This window comes from Physella acuta, unplaced genomic scaffold, assembly GCF_028476545.2.
Source record: "Physella acuta isolate Inbredline_101_S28 unplaced genomic scaffold, ASM2847654v3 ptg001088l, whole genome shotgun sequence".
NCBI classification, from domain to species: Eukaryota; Metazoa; Mollusca; class Gastropoda; family Physidae; genus Physella; species Physella acuta.
In genome coordinates, this window is record NW_026732605.1 from 243,494 (window position 1) to 258,324 (window position 14,831).

Genomic DNA, 14,831 nt, shown 5'->3' on the forward strand with positions numbered 1-14,831 from the left:
AACAAGATTCCCCCCCCCCCCCTCCCCATCTTCAGGCGGATTTTAAAAAAAAGAATATTTTTTATCGTGATATTTAGGTGTAGATTATATATATATATATATATATATATATATATATATATATATATATATATATATATATATATATATATATATATATATATATATATATATATATATATATATATATATATATATTTGTGAATAACATTGTCATCATTATTTACATAGAAATACATTATGTCCTGAGGCTAAAATCTAGATTGCAAACTAGAACTAGATCCCGAACATTCTAGTTCTAAACTAGCCTATTAAATAAACAAGACGACACATTAGAATTACAATTTGTAAAAGTATTTCGTCGTTTTAATTATAGAACGAAAGTTATGTTCAGCTAGAAGAGCCAAGATTTATGACGTGGCATTACATATATGCACCGGCAGAAACAATAAAGATGGGAGAAAAATAACGCTGCTTTAGACTAAGTTTAGGCAATGATTAATAGTCTAGTTCTTGGAAAGTACTCATCTTCACGTCAGTGGCGAAGCGAGGTCGGGTGTCACCCGGTGCGGCACTTAATGGTGTCACCCCCCCCCCCCCCAGAGGCGTTGCGACCCTTCCCGGGGACAAACTTTCAAGTTTTCGATTTGCACCCCCCCCCCTCAAGTTTTCGATTTGCACCCCCCTCCCTCAAGTTTTTCTCTATATATTTTGCTATTTTTTGCCTTGGCGTCACCCCCCTAAATGGTGTCTCCCGGTGCGGTCCGCACCCCCCCCCCCCTCGCTACGCCCCTGCTTCACGTAGACACCTTAACACATTGCTCCAGAAGAGCCAATTTCTCCTGAGGTCTTGCATCACCCCACGCAATTTTTTTTCTATGGCAGTATAGATAACACTAATAGATAGTGGGTTGTTAAATAGTCAAAGGTTTGTATGTAATTTATATGTATATATAAATATATATATATATATATATATATATATATATATATATATATATATATAGTTATAAACTAGAAGAAATTAAAAGAAATGGCCAAAACATCTAATGACAAACATGTATCCTACTTGTGTGTGGGTAAATATAAACCATATAATATTTCTATAGATGATGCTAGAAACAGGTTGGCCAATGCTAATTACGGAACTCATTTGTCTTACGTTCCATAGAAAGGCATAAAATATAGTGTAATATACCATTAGATCAATATGTAGGGAAAAATATCTTGCATTAAATGTTGGGGTTTATTTTACTTGTGGGGGTGGCATGAGATGGGGGGGGGGGGGGGGGGGGGGAGGAAACGGGTGTTTACACAAGTGATTTAGCTCTTACAAAATTTATCCTGAAAATATAGGATAGGACTGTAACATGGTTCAAGGCCAACATAGACTTAACGGAAAGTAAAGGAGTATGAGCATATGACAAGGTAACAGAAACTGGTGAACACTACTTCATCTGCTGTACAGAGCAATAGATTCAAAGGGGTAACTTTTCTAACAATTCAGACCAATCAACAACACACAACTTCAAATAAGAAGAAAAAAAAACACTACTTTGAGCAAATTTTTCCTGCACAGACAGTTATAGTTTACCTGTCTACATTTTATTGAAATATTAGTTTATGGTTCGTACAATTAAAAATAAAAGCAGATTATATGAGCATCTTCTTATTACTTCAACAACAAGACAACAGTTAAAACTATATACAATAGCGGCATCTGTAGGGATCACATATCAGAGTTCAATATCCAAACATGTATTCTTTTAACTTGGACACGAGGCTGGCGTCTCTTTTCGGTGTTGGGTTATCTCGTAACACCTAGTGGAGGAGAAAAAAATTGCGTACACTATAAAAAAACATGAAATTAATAAGAAACTTCATATTTTGCTTTATATTTATTATTTTAAATTGCCCAACTATCGAAAATGTTACCTGACAAAATACATAAATTCCTGATATTGTACAGCTTTTAATTTTATAGATGTTTTGTTTTAAAGATTTAAATATATTTTAAATTTTATTGATATATATATATGAAATATTACCAATATAAGGGTGAGAATTTTTATAATTGAACTGCATGCTTCAGAATTTTAAGGAAAGAAAACCTTTTTATTATTATGGGCTAACATCCATTCCAATAACATGAACGTTAAAAAATGCAAAACTAAACAGGGTGTGCAGAGATAATATGATTACATAAAGACCTAATAATTATCCCCTAATTAAGGTTGCACTTTTTATTTTAAAAATTAATGGTAAAAAAATTATTACACAAAATCACCACCACATTACTTCAACCCTAGTCTGATTAGTTTTTTTTTTAAATTGTCATGAATCGTTTAATAGCTGTTTCTGGTTTATGAATATTGAATTTATTTATTTCTTAGTATATATTTTAGACAAAAGAGAAGGTGTTTATCTTACCTCATACTCCCCTCTAGAAGCAACATATGCTGCAGTTAATGGACGTATGGGTGTGGGTGTTGAAGCATTGTTATCAGTCTGAGACCTCATGGAGTCATTAACTGAACTATTTGATTTCTCCTCCATAATTGCCTGCCAAAAAACAGCCCATTTTGTTACAACTGGACTTTTATAAAACAAAAACAATCTCTTCAAATAAAAAAATATTATATACACCTTTTACCTTTGTTATTTTTTTTTGTAAAATTTACTCAAAATATTAAGAATAAGTTCAAAATGTAATGCTTCCCTTTTTTTCAAAATTGTACACAGGTGTTTTACATTTGATTTAACATTTAATCCTAATCTACTTTGTTCTTCATTGTAATATTGAAGGGGATTTCCTTTAACAATTAAGTATTCGTCTCAACAATTTATGGCCCATTGACTCCAACTTTAGTCTGATATTTTTTCTGAATGTGCTTCAGTTGAATATGTCCACCAAAGAACAATCTGCAAGGCAGCAGTTGTTTAATTTTTGAGTTTCTTTTTCTAGATGGGTTGCTGTCCCCAGCTAAAGAGTCTCATCTGACCAGAGCCTCTGAACTCAGTACTTTTGGAGTATAATCATACGCTCTCACTTCCGGCAACCATCTTCTTAATAACGATTAACAGTTAGCACTGACATAATTTTTTTCTATTACAAGCTTTAATGTTTAAATAAACAGTAATTTTACAATATTGCCATAACACTACAGTATAATAAAATATTTAATTGAGGTATAATTTATGTTGGCTGTGTCTGTTTAAAAGAATGTAAAGGACTAAAAATGTTTACCTTTTCAATACAGGGTGTGACACCAATTTTCATACAACCCCCAAAAATTTTCCCATCCTTGCTTAGAGCTTTCTTAGCTTGCAGTTTAGACAAATAGTGTATGTGCATCCAGTTGCACTCAGCGGCGACCTGAAGAAATAACAGAACAATAGAAGTTAGTGCACAGTATTTAACAAGATTACTAAATACCTTGCTTCATTTGTCGGCATTTATTTTTGGGGTATAAGGGTCTGTTTTTTACTGATGAATATAGAGACTACACAACACAAGAATAAGATTATATAGCATTATTAAGATCAGGGAGTAGTATTATAAAACCACATTAAGATTATAAATCAGCAGTTACACTACAAAACCACAGATTAAGACTATAAAACCAGAGTAAAACTATAAAATGGTAATCTATAAAGGGACTATAAAACAAAAAAATAAGACTTTAAATCCACAGAGTAAGAAAATAAAACTACAGAATAAGACAATAGAACCAAAAAAAAAAGATTACAAAATTGGTGTTAAACTACAAATAAAGTCAAACTTACCACATGTTTAAGAATGGTCCCGTACTGTGAAAACTGTTGTATAATGAAAGATGTAGCGCCAGGTGGAAAGCTGAAACGAAAAACAATGAGACAAATTATAACTCACTGTTTAAACACTTAAACTAAGAGTTTATAGCAACAAGAATGATTTTATTGGAAATCTTTTTTTTTTCAAATACCCTTTTCCAGTTTTCTAAAAACACCCACCCACTCCATACACAATCATTGCTTATTTTTATTTCTTTTTTCAGTCTGGGTGTATATGCCAATACCTTCTATTTCTACTCTTTATGGCTAATAGCAGAACTGATAAAAGTCTAAAAAAAATCTAAAAGTCTTGTTTATAGGGTGTCCCTGTGTCCACCCATCTCTGACAGATACCTGACTCATGTTAAGTAAGGAACTATTTTATGTGATAACTTAAAAAGCCCAGAAAAACTCTACTTCCTCTATGCCATGGACTAACTGGTCTAAGAGGGTACAACACGAGAGTGTGTTCACGTACTCACCCAAACACTGTCACCCAGGTTTCATCCAATACATCGTCTGACTTTAAATCTCTGGACAATGGGAAAATATAAAAATCATTACAATCTTAGATGAGATTTTAAGAAATAAACAAATATAATGCTAATCTAATCAGTACTGCAGTTATTTTATAAATCTCTGCAAAATTGGGAGACAAAATCAATTAAATATTATGACTGATTATAAAAATAAATATATTGCTAATAATATAGGAAGCAATTGTATTCTACAAATAACAAAAATCATTAACAATAGATAAGTAACACTGTAAGTTACTGTAAGGCATGGGCGAGGGGTGTCATCTGTACCAGGGACACCAAATTGAAAAATTCACTTAAAATCCAATAAATTTTTTATCCAGTTGAAATAATATATAACAGTAAGGGGAGAAGATCAACAACAAAGTCAAAATGTTATGTAGTTGAAAGAAAGGAGTGACACACTGAGTTACAGCACTGGGTGACATTTGACCCCATGAAGCCACTGAATAGTCACAAGGTGAATGGGGCTACACGGTCAGTGTCATCTAGATCAGTACACTGAAGAATTTTATTTTGACAAATTTTAACGGGAAGCTAGTATATATACATAAATTTTTTTTACACTCACTTTGGCAAACAAGGAGAGTATAAATTAATTAATTCGAACTAATTAATATTTTAATTCCAAACAAAGTAAAAATTAAAACAAGTTTTGACATGAACAGGCACCTACCCTTGTGTGTAGAAGGGGTCAACTTGTGCAGGAGAGATGGGCAAGGTCTGGCTCTGGTTCAACATCTGTAGACTTGTATCTCGTGATGGCCCAGGGGTTTGAAACAGTCCTAGAACATTCAGTGCTTTGGTTAATACTTCTGGATATTAAATAGTCAGTTAAAATATTTTATTATTTCCACCTAAATTATTATATTACATTGTGTGGTTGTTGCAGTACATAAAAAAATTATTTTATTGACCATGATGATTGTAAAAAAAATTGTTTGGTATGTGTCGATACCTAGACTGTTATATGGACAATATGGTATCTTTGATAACAATACTTGGAACACAACAGATAATGCAGAGACGTTGATATAGTTGAACTATAGTCGATAGGATATTCCTTAGTTAAGGAATGCAATATTGTTATCTATTATATCACCAGTATCTAAATCTATAACTAATCAAATAATTTTACTATTTTATTTTGATAATTATTTTAAGCTTCATGAAACACAACAGTTCTCAGTCTAGACATTACACAATAGTGAGGTGAACTAGCAGATCACAACAGTGTATACTAACCAGCTGTGGGGGGTGCTGTGCCTGTCATCGGCCTCAGCATGGGCGTTGTTTGATTTCTGTTTGAGCCTGGAGTTAGCGCCTGTGAGAGAGGGCAGTTGACTTAGTAGATTTGCAATTAAATTAGTGGGTTTGCAATTAAGTTAATTAAAACAAAATTAAGTTCTTAAATATCAATGAGCTGATTATGAAGAATTAAGAGATATTAGATAAGTCACTTTAGCATAACAAATTAACAAGAGATTTAGCGTTCAGTGCTATGCCTGATTCAAGTTAGTAACCTATTAGAGCTGAATGAACAGTAAAATCCTATGGATTAAGATTGTAACCCAATGCAACACTATTAGCCTAGCATTTATACCAAAAAGTAATGAGACTGTGAGCATCAAATATGGTCTAATGAAAAAGAGTAGAAATAGTTTGACATTTATAAAGTGATCAATAAAAGCTGAATAAAATTACCAAAAGATTGCTGGTTTAATTTACATATAAATCTTAGTTATACAAGGATCAGAATCTTGTTGAGTAACACTAACCACAAGGATCAATGTCAATTGATCAGCCGTCTAGCTTGTCAAATATTTATTTAAAAGCAAACATGGAATTTGGTAAACATAGGATGAGTAAACTTAGTTTTTAAAAAGCCAGATTACTCAGTAGGTTCAAGAAAAAAATTGTTTTTGTGAAAATGATATGTGTGCTTAAGAGAGCTGGCTTGAATGCTAAAAAATGAATCGTCACCTATGTTCTATTAGTTGAAAACATATCCTGAAAAAAGTTACCGATGATAAAGAAGTTGAGTTTCGTGAACTGAATAAACTTTTTGTAAAAATGAGCTGTTCACTGACTTACCTGTGAAAATGAGTTGTTCACGGACTTACCTGTGAAAATGAGTTGTTCACGGACTTACCTGTGAAAACGAGTTGTTCACTGAACTGTGAAAATGAGCTGTTCACTGACTTACCTGTGAAAATGAGTTGTTCACTGACTTACCTGTGCAAATGAGCTGTTCACTGACTTACCTGTGAAAATGAGTTGTTGACTGACTTACCTGTGAAAATGAGTTCTCCACAGAAGTAGGACTAGAGTAGAGAGTTTTGGTTGGCGGACCCCCAGGCTTCCCTCGCACTGATTCTCTCCTGATAGTTATAACAAGAGATTAATTGAAACATGCTAAAAGTAGGTTTAGACACTAACTATTTGTACAATTCAAGACAATACAGAATTAATAGAGGATTGTTTATTTTTTTAATAAGGTTATAGCTCAGTTTAGGCATCACAGCCCTGCCACTAACTTAAAACTAAAAAATGTGTACACTAACCGCAATAGACCAGTAGCTGCTGGAGTCATGGACAACTGATTAGATTGACCCATCTTTTGTGAGGGACTTTGTCCAGCATTAGATGACCAAATCTTTGGGCTTGATGTCTGCAAAATAGAGAAAAAATTAAAAATAAATGCAAACCTAATTATGGTTTTATGAGACAGCTGGCCAAACGGTAGAGTGCTAGACTGCTAACCTGAAAGTATTGAGTTTGAATCTGGATTCAAGTCATTAGTACGTCCCTGAGTCCACCCTTTAGGGAAAGTTAAGGGTTGGGCACTATACTGACAGCACTATACCTCCATATGCCAAGGTCACAAAAACAGGTGAACTCTACTTCACTTGCCCCATAGACCGTCAGGTTTGAAAAGGGAGCTTTCCTTTTGAATTACGTTTTAGATCTAATTGTAAAGAAAACCTAGTACTAATATGACTGGCGATGAATGGTTTTCTTCTATCATTGACAATGAATGAATAGTTTTCTAACTGCCCTGACAATTAAAGAATAGTTTTAAGTATTAATCAATAATTACAACTGAGCAAACTTACAACACCATGATGGTAAGAATGATGATCACCCAGAAGATATCCACAATTAAAGAATAGTTTTAAGTATTAATCAATGATTACAATTGAACAAACTTACAACACCATGATGGTAAGAATGATGATCACCCAGAAGATATCCACAATTAAAGAATAGTTTTAAGTATTAATCAATGATTACAACTGAGCAAACTTACAACACCATGATGGTAAGAATGATGATCACCAAGAAGATATCCAGGGAGGAATGGAGACGAGTGGTTTGGTGGCACGTTCAATGACTGGTTCGGACTGCTGGGTGATGTGGACATGTAAACATCTGTAAAAACAAATCTTTTGTAAACAAGTTTTAAAACTAGAAGGGGTCATCTGTATTTTCATCAGTTACAAAAAAGAACATCATAAAAACATAATAAAATATGTTCCAGAAAATATTTTCCAGGATTAAAGGACACATTCTTAAGTAGGCCTACACCTTACTAAATAATCAGTGTTATTCAATGAAGGAAACAATCCAAGAAAATGTTCAATACTTTATTTTTTTATCTTTATACTTTACACAGCAGCCCTCGTCCCTAGCCACTATTAACTTAAAGCCCCATTACAATTGTTCACTCCTGCTTTTATACCCACGCCCGACCTTGGGATAACAATACCTAAACACCCAATGTGAAAAAATTTGATGTAATTTAAGTATTCTATTCACAGTTGATGTAGATTTTTTTTTTAGTTCGGTCAACTTGTAAAACAATAATTAAATTAGTAACCTAGCTAGTAAAAAAATTCATTTTGTCCAATATGTTGGTTCAACTTAGTAATAAAAAATCAACGCCAGTGCTTGAGCTCGATAAACTGAAAATAAATTTACTGCATTTATTGTATTGTAATCAGCCATAGATAAGAATGCAATTTTGTAAAGGACCTACTTAACAGCCTTAATTTCGCATTATTTATTGGGCAATAGTAAACTAGTAGGAATCTTCAAAACTACAGCTCCTGAAAACTGCAGGGACTTGATAGCTTGCTACTTAAAATTTTCAGTGCTTTTTTGTTTAAAAGCTTATCTCAAAAAAAATATATAGTCCTAGATCAATCTTTATTCTAGATCTAATATTTTATGGGAGGACGAGACCTTATTGAAATTTCATAATATTAATATTACATAGATCTATGTCAAATGATAGAATACTCTACAGAAAATAGACATGTTAGGTTGTTAATAGAGTTGTATTCCCAGCTTTAGTGTTATGGCCAGAAATTAGGATTAGGGCTATAGTACTTAGTACAGGTAGGACTTTGATGGTTCTATGTTGTACCAGTGTCTGATAATGCCACAATCTTGGGACAATAATGGAATCTTCTTAAAAAGGAATGTTAGAGTTAGATCACTGAGTTGACGAGCTCAGTGTTCAACTATAAATGATGGCACACTTTCTTGACATATGCCTTTGACTTTTTTTATTCTAGCCGAGAAAAGATATGTATGCAAGATTGAAAGAAACTACTGCCTTCCTTGGCAGCGATGTTTTCGATGGTACTGCGCATGTGTGTGTTTACAAATAAACCGCAGAACCATAACCTTAACTCTAACCCTAGCTGTAGCCCTAACCCAAGCGCAGCTATGCTATTTAGTACTTAATTTAAGGTCACTGCGTTTGCGCAGAACTATTGAGTTTTGTAACTTCTGTCCACTAGATGAAGACGCAAGGGGGAAAAATCTTTTTCAGAGTAGTCACTTCGAAAAAAATAATGGCCCTCCTACATTTTGGTTATCTTCTTAGTAATCTTATAAAGTAAGTTCTTAAACTTCTTACTTCATAATCTAGATCTAGAGGTCTAGTTCTTAGAAGTTAAAATTAGGTAGGCCTACATTTTATTATTAGGCCTATTATTTAATTTAGAATTTTAGTTTAGATTAGGACTGATGATTTGTCTGACTGCCGTCTGATCTGATTGGAATTGTGAATTGGATGATTGTCAATCCTTGATTGATAAATTAAAAATTGATTAGGGCCTAGGCCTAGGGGAATTTTTAGGTAATGTATCGTTTTAGGTAGCCCTTCGTAAAATCGCCCGCGACTAGTAATGTGAAAAACAGGTGATTCCTTAAATTTTAATAATTAATAGGAATAGGCCTAGCTAGGCCTAATACTGGCTAATACTAATTATTTCACATTATTAAAGCCTTGACAATAGGGTAACTTTTACGTACATTACTAGCCGCGGGCGATTTTACGTAGGCCTACCTAACTAAAAGTGCCTAAAACGATGGTCTCGATACTCGATTCGGAAATCTATCGTTTTGGGTACGTAAAATCGCCCGCGGCTATTTATGTACGAAAACGTTACCTCATTGTCAAGGCTTTAATAAAAGTATATTGTCATACTTTTGTGTCAAATATTATAGATAAATGAATAATAAACCTAAATCAATGGCTAAATATATCGATATAGGCCAGAAATTAACTTTAAACAGCAGTGTCTGAGAGCAAGATTTGCTATATAAACAGCAGCCATTTGTAAAATAGAGTGGCTTCCCCCTGAATCTGGCGCTAAAAGCTTATAAAAATAAAACTTAGACAAGATGGCTGCTATAGTAAAATGAGCATGGCTGCATCTGTTGGAAACATCGCTAGTCTTCATTTATTACGGAAAAGTTTTAATTCAATTGTTTAAAAACAGGTACATAAATGATAGTCTGGCGCATTGCTTAGATGGCAGGATTGACCTCTGACCCTGAAACGTCACGCATCGTTTTCTGACGGTTTTTCCGTTTATTTTAGGGGTCCCATCCACGACAAATGAAAAAACTGTTTATATCGCAAATTCTCATCATTATTTTAAAGCAAATTGCTAATAAAATGGATAATATGCCTTAGAATGCCAGAAAAAATCGCAAGATTCGTGGTTGTAAATAATGAGAGGATTTCTAGTGGAGCACTCTCCGTAAAAACTGAACCGCCGCCAAAAACGACCGACTAACGGGGAAAACGGCTCGACTAACTGTACATTAATATATAATTGATATATTTATCATGTATATTTACAGTATTTTTGATTACTTTTTCTAAAATCTTCCTCGAGGATGAGGTACCCACGCTGACATTTCTATCCGCTATTTTAAGTATCATGACGTCATTGTTACGCTAGTTGCCAGACTGAAACAACTAGTTTTTGTTTTTTACGGAATGAACTGTTAAGTCTAGTATTTTAATTATAAATCAATTGTAGCATGTGTGGAAAAAGTAAAATTATAGACATTATTATTGTATTAGTAATTTTATTAGTATATTGATTTTTTCTTCACTGTGGGCCGACCGTTGCTGCATTCGTGACCGGTGGTTGACCTCGTCAACGCCGCGTGGCCTATTCGTTTATATAATCAGTGTGCTCGTTCAGTGGCCTTTTTCAGAGCTAGGCCTAATTACGGGCGATTTTTAGACTTAATTGATTGGCCGTTAGCCTTTTTCATTGCTGCGTATTGTAAAAAATGCTCGTTCAGCGGCCTTTTTTTTTGGCGCTAAATAATCTGTTTACGGGCATTTTAAGCATTTATTTATTTATTTTTTAAGCTAGACGTAGATCTAGTTTAAAAAATATTTTTTTTATACAGCTGGCTGTCTAGCATGCCTGATATCCGAACTTAAAAAAAAAATGACCGAACTAAAAAAAAATGACCAGAAGTAGGGAACTAGGTCTCTTTTTCAATTTGCTTGAAGAAGAGGGGGGGGGGGGGGAGAGAGAAGTGAAGACACCGACCATCTCGTGTACGCGTGTTCATTCTATGACGTGTACTGTAGGCCTGCTGAAGTCACGGTGACCCCGCGACCGTGGTGGGATTTTTCATCCACAGGATAGTAAACATAAGCAAGCAATCACGCGAGTGACGATGTTTGGAGATTTTTAAAAAAAATCACATACGTCATGTTTTCAAGATGAAAAAAAATGTAATGTAAAAAAAAAAGACACTAATACCATGTATGAACCTCAGCTGCCACACTGTTGACTCAATATAATGTGATTGAGTGTAAAATGTATTTGCATTTATAAACTATCTTAACTATTACTATCATATTATTTTATGCATATTTATTATTTAAAATTAGAATTTGAAATAAAAATATTTATTATGGTCGTTTGATTTTTGTAGGTGTTCATTATTTCTTAAAATGGTATGAATAAAATGTAGAGTAGAATTTAATAAATAATAAAATAACTAGATCTAAGTTTTATTATCAACCAGTTGCTTTTTGTTATTTTCCGGTGAGTAAATGACCTAAGCTGACGCAATTACCATGGCGGGAATTAAAAGCTCGTGCACACAAGTTCACGGCGTCATGTTATGCCGGTCCAGGAGCAAGATTCTTGTTTTGTCATTCATTTTCCATTCTAGCTAAATTTTCAAATTCTCTTTTTTCTCGTCAACCGAATAAGCTAGATATTTAAATGTGGTGTCAAATGTTCTCTTAAGGGGTAAGGAACTTAATGGTGTATTTGAAATAACAGAATATTTTATTTTAAAAAATCCATAATTCAACCTAATAAATGAATCAAGGAAACATTTTTGAATTTTTTAAAACATAAATCCTCCCCAAAATGTGAAATAATTATTAAAATTTAAGGAGTCACCTGTTTTTCACATTATAAATCGCGGGCGATTTTACGTACCCAAAACGATAGATTACCCTCGATTCGATAGATTACCAATTTTTACTATTTTTTAGGACTTAAGACGTCGTAAGATTTATAATTTAAGTGTTGAACAAAGAGTTAAGTTTACCATGAGGTTGAAAAGCATCGTGTCCAGATCCGGGTGAAAACATGTTTAGATATAGATAAGTGCTTTATTTTCTGTTAAAGGTGGTTTTTAAAATGTGACGGCAACAGTGACTAAGTAGAGTGCTGCTTGTTGAATTTAAAATTTAAATGATTAACAGAGTAGTGTCCCTTGCTGTTTAAGTACCAGATAAAATTTCAGAAGTTAAATAAAAACTGTATTTTAGCTATTCAAATTCAAATTATTGTTTTGGCATTTTCCTAGAATTAAAATTGAATAGATCTAGATCTAGACTATAGCCTATCTATTGATATTTCCCTAGCCTAATTTTTTTATCGATCTGTATAAAAAAGCAAAAAAAATTCAGAAATTAATATTATTAGAAATTAGGGTTATTAATATTATTTTTGTCACCTACAATGTTTATTTTTTTTTATTTCAGGAATTTTTTTATTTATTTTGGTTCCATTGATCCCCCGTTGGTGAAGCACAAAAAATAAGCCTGAAATATAACACAATATAAGACATTTTCGTTCCCAACATTGAGGGATCGACACAAAAAAAAAAAAGAGAAATGCGATAGCCTAACAGGAATAGATAGGTGTGGTTGCCTTTAGACATACCGGTAAAAATTATATAAAAATAAATTTAAGTGCGCCTCGAAAGTTTTAAGCCCCCCCCCCCACCCTGGAGAAAAAATATCTGAAAGAAACCATGCCCGTATCGAAGAGCGGGGGGGGGGGGGTATTTGAGTGGTATAAGTAGGCTATATTTTATATTTAAATTTGTTTTTTTTTTGGTTCTGGGTGAGGGGTACTTGAAACTTTCGGGAATGGAGGAGGCTTAAATTTCCGAAGGGACGGTCGACGACGGCGGTTAAAGTTTATATTTTCTATATATATATATTTTTTTAATTTTTGAAAACTATTTACAATCAGGGGCGTAGCGAGGGGGCGTGGGGGGGGGGGGTGCGGACCGCACCGGGTGACACCAGTTAGGGGTTGACACCAAAATATGTAGAGAAAAACTTGAGGGGGTGCAAATCGAAAACTTGAGGGGGGGGGGGTGCAAATCGAAAGTTTGGGGGGGGGTGCAAATCGAAAACTTGAAAGTTTGCCCCTGGGAAGCGTCGCTACGCCTCTGGGGGGGGGGTGACACCATTAAGTGCCGCACCGGGTGACACCCGACCTCGCTACGCCACTGTTTACAATACACCATTAAAATAGACATACTTTATCACCTCAGCGGTCGTTTTTTCGGGGGGGGGGGGGGACACTAGTAAATGTGTATGTTTACTATATAAAATCCATCTCGTTCGGGGGGCGGTAGACTTTCCTCGGCCGCCCCCCCCCCCCCCCCGCCCGAAGTGATGCTTGGAAGAAACTCTGGCGTTACACTCTTGGGAGGGGGGGGGGGTCGGACTTTGTAACAATGTGTGATGAGAGGAGAGTGGTAGAACAGTATGACGTTACATATTAGCATTTTAAGGCTATTTAAGTATTGTTTTTTTTAAAATACATATTTGTTATTGTTTGTAAACTGTCATCAAATTTGAACAACGAAATGAACGTTGCCTCTCGCTAGCAAACATTTTAATTTTAAATCATAATTGACGATGTTTTATGCTAAATCATTTTAACCAGTGTTTCTTACAGACTTTTTTTCTTTTTTTCTCCGAGGGGTGGTGGGGGGGGGGGGACACTTGATATTTTTGGGGTGGGGGAGGGACTAAATTTTTCCGGGGAGGTGGGCGGACACTGATAAAAGTAGTTATTTTCTACATAAATTCCATTTCGTTCGGGGCCGAGAGGGGGGGGGGGTTGGAAAGGGGGGTAGACTTCTTTCTCGGGGGGCGGGGAGTCTACCGCCCCGACGAACGAGGTGGAATTTAAATAGAAAACATATACCTTTACCAGTGTCAGCCCCCCCCCCCCCTGAAAATATCGATTGCTCCCCCGGAGAAAAAAAATGTGGAAGAAAGACTGAACTAGATTGTTTTATTTAGATGCAAAGGGAAATAACTTTCGACGAAAATAATCCCACCTTGGTTATATCCCCTTCAGGCACTGAAAAAGTTAAGGCCATGAGAGTGGATGGGGGTCGGCTAAAGTGTGATGTCATTTTAGGGGGAGGGATGCTGGGGCTGACTTTTTAAGAAGGTATATGGAAATGGGGAAAAGAGAGAGGAGGAGTAAAGAATAGAGGTTGAAGAGGTTGCAGTTATGGATGCTGCTTTAGCATCACAGTTCGTTTCACGCCCCTCGTGTTCCTGGTGTGATTTTTGCCCTCCAGTAGAAACCGGAAATAAAAATTGTCTTCAATATAAAGTTGAACTTCTTGATGATTTCAAATTGTGTTCTTTAAAAAAAAATCGTGTTTAATTGCTAGTGTTTCAAATTTAGCCGTAGATTTTAATCTATACGAGTAAGTTTTCATTTTTTGTTAGAATTCAAGTTTCATTTAATATTTACTAGATCTCTATAATTTTAAATAATTTAGTAGACTAGTAGTTAGTTAAAAACGCGCGCAAAACTTTCGACTAGATCTAGAATCTAGATCTAGATAGATCTAGGTCCCTAATGTTGTAAT

The 14,831-nt window shown here is 34.7% G+C and overlaps 1 protein-coding gene across 3 annotated transcripts; it reads right to left on the reverse strand.

Moving 5' to 3' along the window:
* Positions 1-1,562: 1,562 nt before the first annotated feature.
* LOC131955629 (nucleoporin NUP35) lies at positions 1,563-12,391 on the reverse strand. Of its 3 annotated transcripts, none has more exons than XM_059319825.1 (11): positions 12,246-12,391; positions 7,663-7,784; positions 6,917-7,023; positions 6,646-6,733; positions 5,598-5,676; positions 5,029-5,137; positions 4,296-4,346; positions 3,787-3,856; positions 3,248-3,376; positions 2,431-2,562; positions 1,563-1,821 (listed from the first exon to the last, which is right to left on the reverse strand). In XM_059319825.1, exons 1-11 carry the CDS (start codon positions 12,286-12,288, stop codon positions 1,744-1,746), a joined length of 1,008 nt encoding a protein of 335 aa, XP_059175808.1. In that variant the 5' UTR covers positions 12,289-12,391; the 3' UTR covers positions 1,563-1,743. The 3 variants fall into 3 exon arrangements, with proteins under 3 accessions (XP_059175808.1, XP_059175809.1, XP_059175810.1); XM_059319826.1 differs by lacking the exon at positions 12,246-12,391 and adding an exon at positions 10,528-10,835; XM_059319827.1 differs by lacking the exon at positions 12,246-12,391 and adding an exon at positions 9,890-9,974.
* Between the last annotated feature and the right edge of the window lie 2,440 nt (positions 12,392-14,831).